This window comes from Aethalodelphis obliquidens, unplaced genomic scaffold, assembly GCF_003676395.1.
Source record: "Aethalodelphis obliquidens isolate GAN/ISIS:26980383/991018 unplaced genomic scaffold, ASM367639v1 scaffold25, whole genome shotgun sequence".
Lineage (NCBI taxonomy): Eukaryota > Metazoa > Chordata > Mammalia > Artiodactyla > Delphinidae > Aethalodelphis > Aethalodelphis obliquidens.
Window position 1 is genome coordinate 32,534,081 of NW_020837969.1, and position 21,658 is coordinate 32,555,738.

Genomic DNA, 21,658 nt, shown 5'->3' on the forward strand with positions numbered 1-21,658 from the left:
AAGTCATCTCACCAAATCAGTAATGGTAGTGCGTAGGTCAAGGAGGCTTATTAGCTCGAGAATGTGGTGCCTACAGGGAACTGCAATACGTCGAAAGACAGTAAGTTAAAAGAGTGTGGCAACAGATGAAGCTGCATAAAGGCTCGGGAGCCTGAATTTTATCCAGACATTAACAGAAATGCAACAGGCTTGAGGATTCTAAACAACGGGAAGACAAGATATTTTAGAGAGAATAATCAGACAGTATACATATGAGCTCCAAAAGTCTAGACTGGAGTCTGCTAGATAATATAAGCCCACGAGGGCAGGGATTTTTATCCATTCGGTTCGCTGCTCAATCCACAGCATTTATTGTCAGGTATCATTTACTGAATGAGTGAAGGAAAGCCAGCTGAAAGACAACTGCAATAAACCAAGATAGAAAAGAACTGAGTTAAAGCAACAGGAGACAGATATAGGAGCATGACTAAACAGCAATTATCTTATATATATGTATAATTTTTTCTGGCTTGTCAGTATTCAATATCTCCTTTCCCTTCTACTAATGCAATTCAAAAAGACTCGCAGTATTATAAGTTCTTAGGTCTGCAAAAAAATCCAAGTTAAAAGAGCTACAAAAATGTCATTTAAAAATTGTTCCTAGTGGCAACATTAAACAAATCAAGATTATTTAATTTATAGTCAAGACTATAGTTACTCTTCATCTCTGTTGAAGTCAGAAAATTATTTGAGTCAACATTTACCAAGGTTCCAAAATAAGCAAAGAAAGCTATTAGGTGCTTAAAATGAAACAAGATGAATTGAGCTTAGAGATAAAGAAAATCCTAACCAAGAGCCAGTAACATGCATTCATCAACGTTCGAGTGTCCTTCTCTACCTATTTACAAAGACAACATAGAGACGCTTAGGGGAAGTCGTTTAATCTCTTCTCATCTGTAAAAATATGGATTTGAATTGAAAGAATTCCTAAGACTTTTAGTTCCACAATTAAATGATAATTTCTTACCTACTTACCTCTCTATTAAGAGGCCTTACATTTGTTCGCGTGTCATTTTGAACATGCTCCTCTTTTACTTTTTTACCTCCAAGAAAATTTTAACATTCTTATATGACAGAAACATTTTTTCTTAATTTTCCTCAGGCAGGTCAGAAGGGAGGGGAAGCAACATCTACTGAGGACCTACTATTTACCAGTGCTATCAAATAGTGTTTCTTATCATCTCCAAAAACTGTATTCAGTATCATGATCCCATTAAGAAATTGAGGGGCAAAGAGGTTAAATTCTTTGCCCAAGATGACACAACTAGTTATGTGGTGAAACCAGAAAGCAAACTCCAGAGCCCAAATTCTATTCACCACCCTAAATGATATCTCATTTGAGTGCCCATGAATGTCATCCTCTTCTGGTCCAGGAATTACATGTTTTTCAATACTGGCCAGAAAAAGTAACTTATGGAAACGTTTCATTATATAGCTGTACTGAAACTCCCTAACCCCTCTAACCTGTCACAGCTTCTTTCCCCATATAAAAGGAGGAAATAAGTGTTTCTGCTACTCTTTAAGAACACTGTGATTCTTTACCCTTCCTTTCCCGATGATACACATGACAAATGACAATCACATGCATGATCTATTCTCAGGGGTATCTATAGGTATATGAACAACTCATGTTCCAAGATAGCATATTTGAATGCAAACAAATCAGTAATGTTATTATAGAGGTAACCACCTCAATTTTTTAAATAAATCATTACTTTATTTTCAATTATTTTCAACACATCTTACAACTGAGTGTAATATACTGCTGTTCTAGAGCAGGGTGGGCAAACTATGGCCTTCAGACCAAATGACACGTGTTCATTTACGTATTGCCCATGGCTACTCTGCTAAGAGCTGAGTAGTTAGGTCAGAGGCTATAGAGCCTACAAAGCCTAAAATATGTACTATCTGGCCCTTTACAAAAAAAAGTTTGCCATCATCTGTTTTAGACTGACACTTTGATCAGAGTTCCACTTTATGCCTATTGGGAACTTAGATGGGAACTTAGACGTCAATGTACCAGACAACCTAGCTTCACTATCTTCTTAAACCTGTTTAAAAAGTAGTTTTGTACTTAGATTTTCAGAGCTCCCTGGACTTATCACAATTTCATATACTTGGTTGTTATTATTTCCTTGGCTTTCCCTTGACTGAGAGCAGAGTATCTATCCAGCATCCCCATTATAATCCCAGTCCTAGCACAGTGCCTGTGACATAGACGTTCAGTGGAAGTCTAAATGAATACCTGAAAATAACCGTATGATTTAAGACACAATCAGTCAAGAGTAAAGGGGCTTCCCTGGTGGCACAGTGGTTTAGAATCCGCCTGCCAATGCAGGGGACACAGGTCCAGCCCTGGTCCAGGAAGATCCCACATGCTGCAGAGCAACTAAGCCCATGTGCCACGCTATTGAGCCTGTGCTCTAGAGCCCGCGAGCCACAACTACTGAGCCCGCGTGCCACAGCTACTGAAGCCCACACGCCTAGAGCCTGTGCTCCACAACAAGAGAAGCCACCGCAATGAGAAGCCCGCACACAGCAATGAAGAGTAGCCCCCGCTCGCTGCAACTAGAGAAAGCCTGCGTGCAGCAACGAAGACCCAACACTGCCAAAAATTAATTAATTAATTAATTTTTTTTAAAAAAGAGTAAAGGAGAGATTCAGTCCTACAGAAACTTGCTGCTCAAAGTGTGTTCTGTGCAGCAGCGGAACTGTTGGGAGCTTGTTAGAAACGCAAAATCTCAGGCTTCAGCAAAGATGTAAAACTGCATTTTAACAAGATTCCCAGATGAAAATTTGAGAAGCAGTGCTATAAAAATAAAACATGGTGCTTAATTATATTAAAGTTCTTAGTTTGACTTCCGATATGGGCCAGGTTGCTTTGCATGGGGAGAAACAACAGCTCTAAGGCTTCATCATTACTCTAATCTTGAAATTCAAGATACAAAATACAGACTTATATTAACAACTTTAACAAAGTGGGTACTCTGCGGGGAGGGGGGTGGTGAGGGTTGTTGGTGTTTTGGTTGTTGTTTTTACTCGGGGAAGAGAGAGCTACTATTACTTAAAAAACAGGACCAAATGAGGGATTGTCAAATATTTTGCCTATTCCAAAAGAACATGACCAGAGAACATCCATCCTAACTTAAATGGATTACAGATATGTGAAAAATGCTTTTTAAGCTATTTATATGTCTGCTTCTATGTCCTGTTAAATTTGACATGTGTTCATGAAAACTTCAGTCTTTAAAGTATGATGGCAAGATTTTGTGGTTTAATAAATTGATTTGTTTGGTTTGGTGTTTGGTGTTTTACTGGAGAAAGGAGAGGAAAATCAGCACTATATCCTGCTGTTTATTTTTGAAAGTGAAGGCAAAAAAAAAAAAAAAAAAATCCCTGGAGCCATGACCTGCTCAGGCTTAAAACAATCCTTAGTAGGCAGCTGCTGCATGCATTGGGTGGTTACTTCTCTCCTACAGAAAAGGAACTGAAGATCATGGAGGGCAAAGTAATTTAAAGATCAAACAACAAGTAATTGATGAGGTCAAGATCATGTACTCTTAAATATAAGCCCTAAACTAATCAGAAATAATGTTGTAATAATTCAGGAATACTTTAAACCACTGCACCAATTTACCAGAGTTTCAGTTTATCTCAACTCTGAATTCACAGTGCTTTTTTCTTTTGACACTCCACTAGCCTCTACATTCTGGCACGTATACTATAACTATACAACCTTGGGCATATCACTAGACCTCTATGAGCCTTTGTTTCTTCTATAAAATAGACAGTCTTCCTTAAAATATTATGACCTAAATGTAACATCAAGCATATAATATTTATTCAAAATTATATAAGTTTTCAAATACAAGCACTTAAAAAGATTGACAAAGAAGGTCATACTAAATCATCTGCTCCTTGCCATCAGTAGAAAAGCGACAGGCTAAGATTTCTACTTGGGGGTGTTGTGGGAGCTGACTCTACGTGACAGAAACCTATCAGTATAAGCTGCTGCTCACAAGGGAGGTCCAGCAAAAAGACCTAGATACTTCTTAAAGCAACAAAGCAGCAGTTAAAAACAATTTACGATGACCCCAAAAATTGTACATTTTCAAGTAATCAGGCTTAAGACAGTCTAACAGTAGAAATACAGATCAGAGGTTGTCTCTGGTCACTAGGTCGGAAAAGCTAACTCCAATGAAAGCAAAAGCATAGAGTCAAAAATGGATAATGATTATTCATTTATCAGACTGCCAAAGATCAAAAGGTTTGATAAACTGTGTTGCCAAGGGTGTAGGGAAACAACTATTCTGATACACTGTGGGTGAATCTCTATGGAGAGAAATTTAGAAATATCAAAATTACCAAGACACACGCTTTGCCCAATTATTCCACTTCTAGGAATTTGTAAGTAAAATAATGCACAAAGGAGGTTATTGAGTGCTATTTGTAGTCACAAAAAATTGGAAACAAATGTCCATCAGCAAGGGACTGGTTATATAAATTATGGCACACCCACATAAAGGAATACCACCAAACTTTACGTATTGATGTGGAACACACTTAAGATATGTCCTTAAGTAGAGATGGAAAAAAGGAGGGTGCACAACAGTATGTTAAGATATGCTACCAACTGTGAGAAAAAAAATGTATATATAAAGTGACTGCTTACATACACACAGAATCTCCTTGGAAGGTAAAAAAGAAACGAAAGCCACTGACCGCTGCCCAGGAAGGGAACCGGTCGGCTAGGGAACCAGAGTCAGAAGAACACGTCTCGTGGGATACTCTTCCGTACGTTTGAAATGTTATGTACCCGTGAATGTATTACCTATTGGGAAAACACCATTGTTTACACTTTTAAAAATACTACAGGGGTAACAGAGAACAAATATTACCCCAAAGGAAGTGGCAAATGGTACTTTTCAGCTGAGGTGTCAAGCATTTGCAGAAAACGTCTGAACTCTCTCTCCTTTCAATCTGTATTATTTTGAGAGGATAAATGGTTCAGCTTCTAAGTTTACTAGGAGACTTAATATTTAAAAAAAATTTTTAAATCAACCTAATTTCTATCATTCCCCTTTCCAGTTTAAACCTGACCGTTTCCATTCAACAAACATTTTCTGAGCATATTACAATCTGTCAAGACCTGGATACAGGATTAATAACATGTATGACTTGATAAGTGGTTTAACAGATGTATGTAATAAATGCTGAAGAAGTACCCACTTTTTTTAATGCTTGTCATTTTCATGAACAAGAGGTAGCCTAATGTGGCTGAAGGAGTACTGGGCTTGAAAGGGACCTGGTTCTAGTTCTATTTATTCCCTTAACCAACCATACAATTCTGCATAAGCAAAACCTGGCCACCATAGCACTTGGACTGCCTACCTTACTACAAGTACCATGTCAAAAATAATACGTATGAAAGCGAAATTCTTTTTAATCTGTGCAACACTTCGGAGTATGTTATTACCACTCATACAAAGTTTGGGGGGAAAAGACTATTTCCCTTTCTCCTTCTCTGGCTTTCTCGGCTGAAGCTGAGCTCTCCGCGTAGCTGAAGTTGTCAGAAACAAAACTGTGTATTTTTAACTTTCTGCACAGTTAGCAGATGATGGAGCCAACCCACCTGTAGAACATTCAGAGCGAGTAAACGGTGAGATTTTACTAAAACGTACATAGATGAAGTGGGTATTCAACAGCTGTGAAAAAGGGAGCTTACATAGCACATTAACCAAGGCCTTGATGCGCTTACAATGGAGGGTAAATGAGAGCAACAAGAAGCCAAGGATGGCAGCAACAAGGGCAAAAAGGGCCAACACAGAGCGGGGCTACAGAAGTGACCAGTGGTGACTGTCATGCTGGCTGCCTTTCAGCCCTCCTCATGATATGCTTTGTCAATGCCCTAAATTTGAAGTTGCCTGCTTAAAATCTTGGCCTATTCTTATGCAGTGAAAGGAATGCTGTTTACCTCTGCTACCACCGATGTGTTACTCACCCTGAAGGATAATTCTTCAGATAAATTCTTTCTTCTACCATAAAAAGGTAAAAAAAAAAAAAAAAAAAAAAACAGAAAGGAAGAAAGAAAAAAGATAAATGTATCCTGCTGGCTTGGAGGTTACCCTATCATACCTTTAATCATCAGCTCAAAGAAAGCATGATATCAAATACAAAAGCTGCTTATAAAATGCAGAAACATAAAATGCTAACTAAAGTTTACTAGGGAGAGTAGCGACTTCAAAACCAAAACCTAAAAGTTAAACATGTGACTTTTTTAATTCATATTCAATTAAACATTTATTATGGGCCCACAATGTTTTGCTTCTAGGTCTTTGTACATGCTGTTCCTTCTGCAGGAACCGCTCTCTTTCCCACCCCACCCATCTGCTTCCCCATTTTCTAACCTCTCACATGTGACTTCCTCTGAGAAGGCTTCCCTAACTTTCCCCACCCGCTCTTCTGGGTTTCCACAGCACTCTGTTTCAGCCCATCAGAGCACTTATCACTGTGTGTGTTAATTACAGGACTGTATCTTCTTCACTCAGGACCTAATCACTGTGCTGGCACCTGGAAGATGTTCCATAAATACTTGCAAAGCACCAGACACTGCGTTAGATAGACAGGGTATAAAGATGAAAAACCAGATCCTAAGTTCACTATCAATACAGTGTAAAATGGGCTATGAAGGAGGGGTGTTCAGGATATCAGGGGCTTGAAGAGAGCTCTCTAAGTCAGCCTGGAAGCAGGATGGGTGACAAGGAAGAAATAAAGGATATGCCTAGGCTAAGTCTTCAAGGTGAAATAAGAGCTAACTGGTAAAGAAGAGAGAAAGGATTCCAGATGGGACGAAAACAAAGGAGCAAGAGAAAACAAGGTAGACCTGAGGAACTCCAAGTAGTTTGGAATGTGCAAACCTCAGCACGCATCAGAATCAATGGGGGGCTTATTAACATACAAATTGCTGGACCCCACCCCCAGTTTGTGATTCAGTAGGCATGGAATATGGCCCAAAAATATGCACTTCAAACAAGTTTTCCAGTGACATTACTGCTACTTCTGGTCCTAGGACCACACTTTGAGAATCACTCGTATAGTGAAACACAGAGGGCACATGAAGCAGTAGCAGTAGACGATTTGGAGCAACATGGGAGGTAAAGTAGGGGGTTAAAAATCATATATATGATGCCACAGAATTTGGCACTGAAGGATCTTAAGCAGAGTTTATTTTAGAAAGATGGTAATACGTAACATTTACAGAGCACCAGACTTATGTGTAGCTCAATGCAATAGCTGCTAGTCATATGTGGCTATTTCACTTAAGTTACAATTAAATAAAATTTTAATTTAAGTTCTACAGTCAACCAGCCATACTTCATAAGCTCAAGAGCCACATATGGCTAGTGGCTACTGCTTTGAGTACAGGTATAAAACATTCCACCATCGTACAAAGCTCTATTAGACAACACTGATGTACATTACGTTAACCCGTTAAATCTTCACTACTTCATTATGAGAGAGGTACTGTATTATCCCCATTCTATAAAAAGAAATGTGGCAAAGAAAGATTAAGCAAATTACCCAAGGTCATAAGGCAAGTAGTACCAACATGGGATGCAAACCTGGATGGTCTGGTTCTTGAGCCTGTGTTCTTAACTGCTTCTTGATAAGATCATTCTTGGCAATAATGTGAACCAGAAGGAGATGATACTGGAGGAAGGAAAACCAGTGAGGAAGCTACTACACTAAGTCAGGAGAGAAACAATGAGGACCTGCACCAAGAGAGTAGCAGCTAGAATGGAGAAAGGGCTCCTTAATAGAGATGTTAAAGCAGCAGAAAAGACTGGGGATGGACTAGAACTGAATCCAAAAGAGGTGCAAGCGAGGTGTAGAAGATGGCACCGAAGTTCCTGTTTTAGGAATCAGAGTCAATGGTAATGCCTCTCACCACAGTAAAAAATCAAAAGAGCAAGCTGAACGAGGGTGATAAACTCCTTCTGGGTCATCATGAATTTGAAGTGACTGAGATAAGACACTACACTACACAGTGAGATATATAAGTCCAGAGCTCAAAAGAGAGATTTGGTTTAAGATATGAATTTAGAGTCATCAGTATAGAGAAGGTACATCTGGAGATAACTCAGAAAGGTTAACACAATAAGTAGACAAAGAACAGAACCTTAGGGAATCCAACATGTAAGCTATAGGCAAAAGATAAAAAGTCAGTAAACTGAAAATGAATCACCAGAAAGATGGGAGGAGTGGGGGAAGACCTAGGAAAGAATCATCCCAGAGGTCAAGGGAAGAGAGAAGAGTAAACAAATGCTAAGTGCTGCTGAGAGGTCAGGTAAGATAAAGACTGAAAACTGTCCACAAGAGCTGTTTCAGACGGTGTTAGGGCCAAAGGCCAGATTGCAACAGATCTGGAACAACTGTAGACTTTTTTCCAAGAAGTTTCAAAACGAAGGGAAGGAGACAGGGTATAGATGGAGAGAAGAATCTGGAGCAGTGTTGCTTCTATTCTGACTTGATGGGAGAGACTTCTCTATGCTAAGGGGCAAAGAGCGAAAAGACTGGAACACTTGATGGAGCAAGGTTCCTAAGGCAGGAAAGAAAAGGATCCTGCACATAAACAGAGATATTACCTCTAGATGCTTCTTTCACGTCCTCTGAAGGGGTAGTAAAGGGGGTAAAAGTAAGTACAAATGTATTTAGGGTAGCGTGGGAAGGGTAAAGCTGGATGAGCTCATATGGTCAGAAAGATTCTCTTCTCTCTATGAAGCAGAATACAGGAGTATCTGCTGAAAATGAGAGAGGCAAAAGGGTTGGAGGGAATATTGAACTGCTGCAGAGAAAACAGACTACAGACACAGACGTACATCCCCAAGCAGAAGACAGAGCTGAGATTTGAGGCCACAAACTTGCAAGTGGCAACCCACCAGTGGGTTTGTGCCATTTTCTTCAAAATGATCGAGTCTCACAGAGGAGCAGGGAGAGGATGGTTGGCTTAATTTCAAGGTTGGGGTTTGCCAATTAGATGCAGGAGTAAAGTGAGTAACTGCAATGATAAACCGTAAGGCCACACAATTAGAAGAAAAGCATTCATGGGGGGATAGGAGGGGCATCAGAATCACACAGGGAACCTTCTTTGAACTACATTCCCTATGGGAAACCTTGATGAGATAAAAGAGCAGGTGCAGCAAGAGTGAAAAGAGAAAAGTGGAAAATTAAGGCAGTTATGGTCACAGAGTAGAACAAAATTCAGGTTTCCAGAGGTACCCTGTCCTGGGTTCAAAGTGCGTTCATGAGAGTAGGTGTGAAATGTGCTGTTTCCTGTATCTGAATTTCAATCCCTAGGCAATTCTGTCCCCTGACTCCCTCAGCCAGTTCCCACCACAGGACATGTTGGTTCGAAGCGCTAGAGCAGGGGTTCTCAACCCTAGCTGCATATCAGATGCACATGGAGACTTCAACAAACAAACAAATAAACAAACTGAAATCTGGGCCCCACTGTTGGAGTCTAATTGGCTTGGTGGTAATTTTTTAAGGCTCCTCAGGTAATTCTAAAGTGGATTTAGCGTCGAGAACCACTGCTTTAGAAAGAACAGGACTTTAGCTTTATGTTAGAGAATTAAAGGAAAACAGACTGGCATGAGAAGAAATGAAATAACTAAAGCAGGAAAATGGTGAAAGAGGATCTAAACCCTACGTCAGATATTTAAAGATGTCCTGAATAGAAAAGTTAGGAAACTATTAAAACACAGCATCATACTCAACACACACCCAAAAATGTAATGTTTCCAAGAGTTCTTTTATAGGTTCTAGAAAACTCAGGAGTTAAATGCTTCGCTGTAGCCAATGACTAAGAAAAAAGACAAACCTGCACTGTACTAAGCAGAAAGAACTGAAAACCAACACTGAACAACAGCTCTCTAGGTCAACTACAGTTCACAACTCCCTGGAGGAAAAGGCAGCCTACAGTGAAAGCACGATAATAATCTCACGTACATGGACTCTACCTCTTCTGCACAAAAGGTAAAGGAATCAGCTGTCTTCTTTCACATATACAAAGGTTTTAAGTTTTTTAGTCTGCCTGATTGTCTTTCTACAGCAGTCACTTTCTCCTTAACAAGTTTTACCAATAATCTTAAAACCACCTACTGCAAATCTAAATGCTACACTCCTATAATCTCTATGCTTAATTTAACCCTAAACCAAATAGTGCCATACTACTCTATCCAATTATTTTATAACTGTCCCCAATCTTAACCTTTATTTGCCACTTCCTAGTCTATTTGCTAAGTTTTACAACAAAGTAAAAGTTAAAAGTAATGCAGAGATGAACGGTTAGTCATAAAGACCAAAAAAGACAAACATGACCTGTTGCCTGTTGCCTTCCCTGTAAGGTTTGTTTACTGGTATTAACAAACTCACCCAGAACCAAGATACTATGTATACATAACAATGAGTGATGAACTGTACACTCCTAGGCCACCCATATTTAATGCCTTTAATGAGAATTACTTCATTAATTAATAGAAAGGCTTGTACCTTTCTATCTCCGTCTTAAATATTTTAAGTTCAAACTAATTACCCAAATCACGCGGACATCATGAGTTGCAGACGTTCTGAAAATTAGACTTAACTGGAAGTGGACATTTTTTTCAAAACTCAAGGAGTACTTCATCTCCCAGCATTAGGGTAGTTTAACATGTTCTCCTAATATTTAGCTAAAACAGAAGAAAACTTTCTAATTCCTCTAGTTTGGGTCATAAGAAAGCAGTCTTTTCCAAAAACAAAACAAAACAAAAAACTGTTTCGACTTTCTGGAGTCTTCAAACACCGAAACAAGCAGATTTACATATTTGTGGTTTACAAAAACCACCAAAATTCTCTACACCAGGGTTCATCCTATGGTTTCCATTAAGGAAGAGATTTCTAACAATGTTATTTTATACTCGTTGCTCTCTAAAACTGTAAGACAGTACTACAGCCTAACGAAAAAAGCACAGAACCGAGAAGGGCCCGACCACTTCTCCCAGACGCAATTAACTTCCTGTGGGGCATTAAGCAAGACACTCAAATCTCTCTGACCCTCAGTTTCTCTATTTGTGAAATAAGATGAGAATCATTTTTATCCAAGATGGCTACTGGCTACAAGTTCTACAAAATGGAGATGATTCTACCCTTTATTTTTTCTAAGAATGTATCTATGCTTTGTAAGAATAATCCAAAATAAAAATTACATACCTTAATAAAAATGTACACTTTAATATAAAATATTAACATAAAACATATAAAATATAAATAAATATATAAAATATACTGTAATCAAAAAATGTACCTTACTCAACACTACAGCCAGACTTATTTTTTCTTAGCAGGTCTTTTTCTTTAATTGCTAGCAGTTAAAAACTATTTTGACCCAGAATGGCATTCTGCAAATCTAAATGCTACACTCCTATAATCTCTATGCTTGATTTCAACCCTAAACCAAATAGGGCCATACTACGAACTGTTTCTTCACCTGTCCCTTAATAAAGTTGAAAGTAATTCTTTTGACTTGAATTTACAGAGTTATGTACAGTGCTGATGAAAGCCATCTGTTGGGAACTTTGACTTTCCTGTCAAAAGGAGAAAACCAGAAGAAACAGCCTAGATTTTCCTGGGAACCAGCTGCAGCTGAATGAGTCCTAATCCTACTCCAGCTGGGAAAAGCAGAAGGGTGAAGTGGCTACTGGCTTAATTCATCTGCTGCAGATTCTTTAGGAACTGACTCCACCCCTGAGTAGCCAACTGGTAAACAACTTTACCAGACTGAGGCTCTTAATTAATCCCTATATGTAACATTTACTTGGTTCTTTAAAAAATTTCAAATCAGAGCATGAAAAGTATTCAGTATTATAATTTTAAAAAACATTTCCCAGTTCACTAGAAACAACATTTTTAACTCTAGTTTAACCAGCAAACTTGGCACCCAGATTCAGTCCTCTCACATATCTAAGAAACACGTCAGTGTTAATATACTTTATCCAGTATTCTAAATAGAAAGGGAAGAAATATCTGTGAAGGAGATTCTTACAACCTCAAGAAACCTGGAATGATACAATATATCTTTCCCCAGATTCATCGCACAGTTCCTGTTATCTATTTGCTTTCATAGTATTAACAGGTAAGTACAATGTAAAAAAGTGCTGGCCCATGTGTCCGAATGAACTGAATAAAAAACAGGCAGCAGAATAAGAAAATAATGTATTTTGCATATATTTATTTTCCATTTGGCATTTTATAAGAAGCCATAATAAAAACTTGTATTATTAAATAGCTATTATATAAATATATCATGCCTATAAAACTTAGCCATGTAAAGTTCTTTTGGGACTTCAATAAGAAAGTACTCAGAACAGTGCCCAACACACTGTTAGGCCTTAACAAATGTTAGCTATTAATAGGTTTCTACAAGCAACTGCTTACATTCCCTTGGCCTCCTGATACAGGATAAAGAAAGAGGTTAGAAGCAATTTGTAGTACTATCTGATGTCTTCGTTAATTTCTTCCATTTATTTCATCAATTTACAAGAAGTTAGCCCAAGAAAGAGTAAAGTGTTAGCAACTGTAACTCTAAGAAAAATGTTTAGGTTGTGTGCACTGGCTGGGTACAGAAGTTTGATCAGCAATGGCTAAATCAAAGGTTGCTTTAGTAGCTCAAGTTTTCTTTCAGGGTGTGTCATGGACTGAAAACTACCAAAGCACACATAGCTCAAAGGCTAACTAGAAGACCAAAAAAGTATCTGTACAGGGACTTCCCTGGTGGCGCAGTGGTTAAGAATCCGCCTGCCAATACAGGGGACATGGGTTCGAGCCCTGGTCCAGGAAGATCCCACATGCCGTGGAGCAACTAAGCCCATGCACCACAACTACTGAAGCCTGCGTGCCTAGAGCCTGTGCCCTGCAACAAGAGAAGCCACCGCAATGAGAAGCCCGCACACCACAACGAAGAGTAGCCCCCGCTCGCCGCAACTAGAGCCTGCACACAGCAATGAAAACCCAACACAGCCAAAAATAAAATTTTTTAAAATATCTGTACAATTGATTGTATTTAAATAAATATTGCATTACAAACATATCTCTGCCTGAGTTATTTTTAAATTTCTGTTTTTTTTTTAAATAGAACAAATCTGCTGAGACGAAGTCAGTTTATATTAACCACGTTTATATTTAATCCACCTCAATGACTTGTTAGTAACAAATTTTTATTTCTAGCCAGTTTCTCCTCAGGACCCAGGATATTTAAGAGTCACCAAAAAATGGTACAAACAATGATGTAAGAAATGTACAATTACTGTAATTATAATTAATGTAATTAATTATAATGTAAGAAAATATAACTATTGACATCAATCAGTTGCAAACTCGGTGACATTACAAAATCTACAATATTCATGTCGCTGTATCCTTGCCATTACTTGAAAAATAAAGTCAACTACATGAGGTTAGGACAATTTTCACTAAAATAATCCTTCTTCACTTAAAGACTGATACAGTTGGCATTATCCTCCATTCCCTCCCCCATGATACAAGAATTAAAACTTGCAACTTAAAAAGTTTCCCAATAATTTTACTATGAAATACACTTCCTTGCATGCTCTCATAAGGATTTTTAAATTGAGAACTTCTTCCACTTTTTACTACTAATGTATCTCTTCTCAACTTTTCTGTAGCACCTTTGCTTTGCAGTTTTTTGGTGTGCCTGTGTTTTTTTTTTTTTTAAATAGACAATCATTCTGCCAAGCAGTCAACACACCCCTGAATTTAATAGCATGGACAATTACTAAAAAGTATGATAGCAACAAAATATCTGAAAACAACATTACCAAGCTTACATTTATAAACAATTTTATCATATCACTGTTCTAACACATAACATGTGAAACAATTTTACAATAAAGGCCATTTCCAAATAGCTAAATCAAAACTATCATTCTTAACTCTCGTAACCTGAAAACATATTTCCATTCTAATCAGCAACTCTACATCAAATACCAAAGTTCCTGTCAAAGCCCCTTTTATTCTATGAATTTAAAATGCCAAGTTCCAGTAACACAAAATAATCTGGACTGCACTAAGAGTTTACTGAATTGTGATATAACTTATATTAGAAGGCTAGTATTTATCATTTGATCTTTCTGCTCCAAGTCACCTAAATAATAACATTAATAACCTAATGGGTAATAAGCTAAACAATAACATTAGTTGACAATATCTTCTCTTCCTTTCCCAAGTGGAATGCTTCAGCAAAATATAATTCTGTTCCACAATACTCCACAGACTAACAACACTTTCCTGATGTGGCTGATTACCATAAGCGTATAGTTTTCTGTACTAGTAATATGGAACATAAGCTTTAGATATTCAAGTAAATTATTCTTTGTGTAAAATGAACCCAGAAATTTGAAATGAAGGTGAAAATTACTCCTGAAAGGGAAATGGAGACTCAGTGTCCAAAGTAATTCTTTTAATGGACCATTAGAATCTCAAATAATAATTAGCCTCACCCAAGAAACATCTCATTCTTTCTCAGAGATTCACAATACCTAATTGTTACCAAAAAAAAAAAAAAGTGAATGCAAAAAACTAAGTTATATTTCATAAGCTAAACAAACGTTGCAAAAAAGTTATTTCACATTTCTATGCCTTAATCCCCAACAGGACCTAAACCCTAAATGCACTGTTCATGGTAGATGCCTAAATGCTTACTGAATAAATAATGAATAAATGAAGTAAATGAACAAATTATCTTACAGTAATATCTGTATTTCAAAAAAAAGAGAAATTTGCAAGGAGGACGTTGTTATTTAAGCTAGTTACACACTATCACCCTCACCCATATCCCATAATTCAAGGGAAAGCAACATTTTGTCCCAAATGAAAGCACTCCATTACAGCCATGCAACCAATCCCAAACTACAAATCAGAAGACTTCAGTGACATCTGAAAGGAAAATGAAACACAGAAAATATCTTTAAGAAAAAAAAAAGTCATGCAAACCAAACTTTTTTTAATTTATGGACCTCAGGTATACAAAACTAGATTATTCATAATCTCTGGTTTCTGATACGTTCTTAGTGCTGGTTCAAAGTAAATTTTAGAATTCATTCTATGACAGAAAGAGAAAAAAGGGACGCAGTCAGTGAAATGGGAATGGGGGGGGGGGGGCGGGGGGGGCGGGACATGTCCTTTTACAATCAGAGAATGTGCCTTGAAGTTAACACCAAGAACATTTACAATTGTGTACTTGAATGCGGTGACAGGCATTATACCCAACAACTCCCAAGAGGCAGTAGGTATCGCTGTCACAAAGACTCTGGAGCCAGAATGCCCAAGTCCAAAACCTAGCTCTGTCACCTAATACCTTTGTGACTCGGACAAGTTACTGAACCTCTTTTACGCCTCAGTTTCTCCATCTGTAAAACAACAGTACCTGTGAGTTATTTGAGGATTAAACGAGTTAATATATGCCTGGCTGTAAAGTAACATCTGGCATATAGTATAAATACATCATTAAGTTAAATAAACTCACCATAAACTACAACAACCTAAAGTTAGTACAGCAAATCTCCCTTATAACATGGATAAAACTTTTAAATCACAGTATCTCCAGATCCTCCATCAAGTGAAAACACACTTAAGTTCAAGTGTCTTCACAAAAACTCTTTAAAATATTTCTGTACAGCTATCTCACCAAAAACAGCAAAACAAAAACCACTCAGTGGCTGAAAAGTTAATGTACAGTTCCTTCCAAAGGTTAATAATCACAATAAAAGTTAGAACCGTATAGAAAAAAGAAGAACGTACTCAGGCTGCTCCATAGTCCCTGAACTTCATCTCTCACCCACAGCTGAGCAGACCAGTAGGTACACATGCACTCCAGAGCAGGTAAGGCCACCACAGCTCCAAGCAGAGCGCCTGGCCCACAGTAAGTGCTCAGTAACTATTTGCTGAATTAATTAATGCCCTAAAAGTGAAACTACTTCTAGCCTACACTTTCCTTTCTCCACCCCTGTCAAATATAATCTGGATAATTTTTTTAAAGAATATCTAGGTTTTCATAACAGCAAATCAGTCAATTCCAAATGGGGAATGATTGGACAGTTTTGTTTTTTTTAAAAAAAGAGGAAAGTAGTTAAATACAACAAAAGGAACAAACGTAATCTGCTCATAGGAGGAATAATTCCTTGCCCTAGAGTTTACTGTATTATTATTTTTAATGTGAGCTTTTCATATCTTTGGGGAAAGTCATGCACAAAACTTAACCACTGAAAATAAGACTCCATTCAAAAATATATAACGGATCTCATCAACTCTAATTTTGTAGATACTATCATAAGTTTGTTTCCCAATCAGACCAGTACAAATATACAAAAGTCTACTCAACGAAACACAATTTTTCCAAGTTTAGTTACTTAGGTTAACAATACTGTATATTAAAGTTATATAAACCAAAGAGATGTTCCTAACCAAAGCAAACCAGCAGATCTCTACTGGATTAAACATTTTTTTAATGCAAAGGTCTCAGGCTCAGCTGCAAAATAAGGATTGCTGGATTAGATGGTTCTTAAAAGTCCCTTTCAAAAGTAAAATCCTAGCGGGACCTCCCCAGACACGGGTTCGAGCCCTGGTCTGGGAAGATGCCACATGCCGCGGAGCAACTAAGCCCGTGTGCCACAACTACTGAGCCTGCGCTCTAGAGCCTGCGAGCTACAACTACTGAGCCGGTGAGCCACAACTACTGAAGCCCACGTGCCTAGAGCCCGTGCTCCACAACAAGAGAAGCCACCATAATGAGAAGCCTGCGCACCGCAACCAAGAGTAGCCCCCACTCGCCACAACTAGAGAAAGCCCACGTGCAGCAACGAAGAGCCAACACAGCCAAAAATAAATAAATAAAATTTAAAAAAAAAAGTAAAATCCTAGGGTGACAGGACTCAGTTTAGTCCTACACTGTACTATACTAACTTTAAAAAATATGCACTACTGACATTTTATGTATGGCTAATATTTTTAAAAATTAAAATATCTAATTCAAGCAAGGGAAATTATAATAAACACAAGCACCCAGGTGTTCTAACAGAAATTTATAATACCCAATTCACAGATATGTCACTGAATTCATTCTAAACTTTAAATTATTTCCTGTTTCCACGCACTAAACCTGTAGACACCTGATAACAGTTGTTGGAATCCTTGTATTTCATTTCAGCCATGTGATCAAGAAACAGTTCTTACAGATAAGTCCTTACAGCACTGAACTGCAGAATAAAGTATTTCAGTTACTTGTCCACCTTGAATTTTCAATACTATACCCTTAATAAATGCTCCAATGATACAGAACCATGTTATGAATGGGACTGCCTATTAATCCATGACTCCATCAGAATCATTTTAAGGGTAGTAACAGTAAGATAATGCTTCTATTTCAAAGTTCACAGGGAAAACTGAACCTTAAAATAGATCTCTAAAACCTGCATCCAAAAAACAAACCTGTTCATTTTCAGTTGCTATTTAAACAAAAATCTACTGGTGGGTTACTAACTGCAATGAATTTAGATCAAATCTCAAATATTTTAAAATACATTCAATGTTAACTTTAGAATCTTAACACCCTAGAAGTAGCCTCCACGATCTTAAGCAATGACGATGATGTTACTGGTGTACAGTAAGGTGTGCAACAACTTAAAGTACAGCCACTCCCCACAGAACCACAATTCAGAACACCTGAAATAAATTCACAGCTAAGACACCAGGTCAACGTACAAAGGAGCTGCTAACAAAACTCTCCTCATCCTCAAGTATCTATTTAAGGGCCAAGATTGACTGTTAAGAAGACATACTTTCAACGGTACAAAATAATGGCATAAAACACACAGCACAGTAAAGTATACCATTTGAGTATCAAGACTCCGGACTCCCCAGAACTTTAGGAACATAGGCTACTGTATTCCTGATGCATGCAGTTACACCTGTCGTAAATAATAATGTTTAGGACTTCATCATATGCAAAAAATAAAGCATGACCAAAAGTTAGAATACAAAGAGCAAAAATAAGAATTGCTAAATCTGCTTAGCCACTACTATGGTCAGGATAATCGGTCTCATTCCTGTCTAGTAATCGGCATCAAAACGGAAAAAAGAAAGAAGACAGGTTCTTAAAGTCTCCAGCATTTGGCTGCTCATCAACTTCAGCAATAAAGTATTATAAGAACTTTTATGTAACAGGTTTAAAGTTGTGTGCTACTTTTTAATTCTAATCTAGGTATGTTCTTTTAGGCAGAGCAATACTCTACACTTTGAATCTTAGGCATCAAATATGTCAAAGTATCAGAACAATTAGCATCTACTGAGTTCTCACACCTAGAATTCACCAATAAAAAACAGGAGGTGATTATTCCACAAAAGGCCCCAAACACCAATGGTAACTTCTATTCAACTTCCTAGAAATGTGGCTTTGTAGCATGCTGTATCATCAGCTCTGTGAACACTGATGCATAGGCCATTCTTACCTTATCCTTTTCATGTGGAAGGAGTGACACTGGAGGTAAAGAAGAAAGAGACTCACAACTCTCTTTCCCATCCACATTGGTTGCTTTAGTGTTGAGCCGATAAAGAGGTCCATCTTTAAGGAGTCTGCCGTGGCCAACGGCGCGTTTAATAGCCAATCGTAACTGCTGGTGAAAGCCAGAGGCAGCACCGCCTCCAAACAATGCAGACACATCCTTCTGACCTTTCAAAAAACGTTCAATGCTTTTCAAAGTTGAGCCACCGGACTCTGCCAAGCCCTCGACTGCCCGCTTGATCAGTTTATTCCAGTCTACATTTTGTTTATTATCCACTTTTCCATGGTTTCGAGGTTTAGGAAGTGCTATTCGCCCAGGATTATCAGGATCTTTATAGGAATTGAGTCCTTTATTTGAGACTTTCAAAATTGTTCCATCTTTGACACTCAACTCCAATTGTTCTAAAACAGTTTTACGATCCAAGCCATGGGATGAAGACACTGCATTGCATATCCTTTCTTCTGAAGGACGCTGTTTTTGCTTCTTCACTTTTTTGATGGCCTCCAAAATCCACTCCGTATACAGCGGGTTGGCGAGTTTTACCATGGTGAAGGATTCTGTATATCCATAGAGTCGTTATCCCTTATCCTGATGCTGAGTAAGTTTTACACCATGGAAAACAACATTCCCGGAGGCTGGGAACCAGTTAACCATAGCATACAAGTTTTCTGGCCTGAGTCCTTCCTCCTTTCACAAAACAGAGTGCCTCCCCACTTTTACTTTAGAAACCAAAACAACCTGTTATCTGAAATATCTTCAAACTTCTCAACAAACTTCTCAATAGCACCACACATGGGTCTGTTCATAAAGTTGTAAGAACTCAAGAACATCTCATTCCCAGCAGAAAAATGTGCATCTTATGCCTGGAAAACAATTAAAACAAGGTCAGTTTCCTATCAAGGCCCGTTTTATAAATACACTGGAACTGAAACATCCTAGTCTTTAAAGCACTCAAACAGTGTTCACTGAGCACCTGTAGGAGTCTGATCATGTTTCTATCAACATTCCAAAACGATCATGTATGTAAACCACTGGAAAAACGAAGAAAAGGAAGAAAAGATTAAAAATTAGGATACAATGAGGAAACAAGACGAGATGCACTGTGAATGACCTTAGGCTACAACTAACCAGAGGGGTGCTGGCTATTCTGCCCTCCACAATCTCTGCTCACCAGTCTATGAATTGAAACTCTTCCTTGACATCTTTCTCCAAGAAACTATTCAGCACTTCAACAAGTATCTAGATTAGCAGAAAGAATCCTGCAATGAAAGTAAGAGTGAAACTTTCATCTTTCAAAATTCCAGACATTCAGACTGGATGAAAACAGTCAATAAGATGGACAGAAAACCATTGAGAAAATTTTAACTATTGCATATAGTAAAAGAAACAAATACAATTTCCACAAACCAAGTTCACATTTTAAGTATGATATTACTTTCAACATTCCAAGTGGAAACAAAATTAACATTTTGAAAATAGTCAAGTGCGGAAAGTGTTCAAAGAATTTTTTTAAATTCCAATTTCCTTCAAATTTTAGGAATCACATGCTGATAAGCTTCTCCTAGTAACATTCAATATACTGGAGAGAGTCCAACAACTGTCAAAATGTTCATAACCAATCTACAGACATAGCAACTAGAAATGAGAATGGCCCAGAATCACTGGGTTCAAATGTACACACTACATATCAAATGTACAGCACAGGAGAACAATGTATTGCCTGTCTGTAGTCTAAAGAGAAGACGACCTCGTAAAGATTCAAGATTGCTGTCCTGAAACGAACATTAATGAATAAGACACCAACGTATACTTATACACACACACATCTATGTATGTACACACACACACACGTTGCCTCTCCAGGATCAAAGTCAGTATTCTTTCAGACAAAAGAATCTGGCAGATACAAATCTTTTTGAAAATCACCAAAATAATGAATTCCGAATCTAATAACTTCTTTGCTTCCAAAAATAAATTTACCTTTACCTAAATGTTTTTTAGAACTCCAAGGAGTACTCTGAGGAGCACTTACAACATAAACATCCTAGAAAAATGGCTCCCACAGTAATCGTTCTTCCGAGTGCCTCTAAAATCAAAAGGAAAACTAACAGATATGAAGAAACTGATAGTATTACTCTGATAAGAAAGAAAAGGCTGAAGGAAACACGCAAACCTGAGCCAAGACTTCTTTTCTAAATTAGCTGACTGAAAAGCAGTCCCCCGAGGAAAGAACTCAGCTTCACCGTGGTGAGAGTCTCGAGAGGACAGAAATCACGGTATTACTCGGAGTGGGTGCATTACGGAGGCATTAACGCTACAATGAAATGAGAGGCTTCAGCCCGAGTTGCAGACGCTGGGCCCGTCCTGGCTGCTTAACCTCGCAGGTGAGAGAACGAAGGACAGTCACCTGCGGTCTCTCGGGCCGGGATGCGCACGGGGCTTCAGGTCTTCAGCAAGCGAAGCGCCTGCAGACCTGAGCTTTAACTCCAGGAAAGTACCCCGGCGGCCGGAGAGAAAGTGCAGCTCGCCTCCGGCAGTCCTTCCCCGACCTCCATCCCCCCCACCTCCCCGCGAACGCCTCTTCGCGCTCTATTTTTAAAGGGAGAGAAACTTCAGAAACTTGTAACGGCACCAGCCCGCGGCTTGCCGACGGGGAGTCGGCGGCTCCCACCGGACGGGAACGGAACCCGAAGACGAAGTTAACAATGAAATCACGTGAAAGAGTTGAGAGCCGCACATCTGCGCTCCCAGCTTCGCCGAAGCCGCGGCCGCCCGGAGGCCGGTCCCGTGCGGCGGGGGGCGGGCGGGCCTGGCGGCTCCGCGCTGACAGGCGCCCGCCGCCCCCGGCGCCGGGGCTGACAGCCCGGCGTACACGCCGCCGCACGTGCGCCCTCCGCACCACAACACGGCCGCCTGTCACCCCGCGCCGCGCGGCCGCAGGGGCCGAGCGCGAGCGCCGGGAGCGCGGGCGCAGGGGCCGGGCGGGCCGGGCGGCGGGCGCAGGA

The 21,658-nt window shown here is 38.9% G+C and overlaps 1 protein-coding gene across 3 annotated transcripts in view; it reads right to left on the reverse strand.

The window, feature by feature from the left end:
* Positions 1-21,658, reverse strand: part of KAT6A (lysine acetyltransferase 6A) — a 116,968-nt gene that overhangs the window by 94,651 nt on the left and 659 nt on the right. For all 3 annotated transcript variants that reach the window (XM_027122911.1, XM_027122910.1, XM_027122909.1), the window contains exon 2: positions 18,600-19,516. In XM_027122911.1, coding sequence (XP_026978712.1) covers positions 18,600-19,199 — 600 coding nt within the window. In that variant the 5' untranslated portion in view covers positions 19,200-19,516. The remainder of the gene's footprint in view (positions 1-18,599; positions 19,517-21,658) is intronic.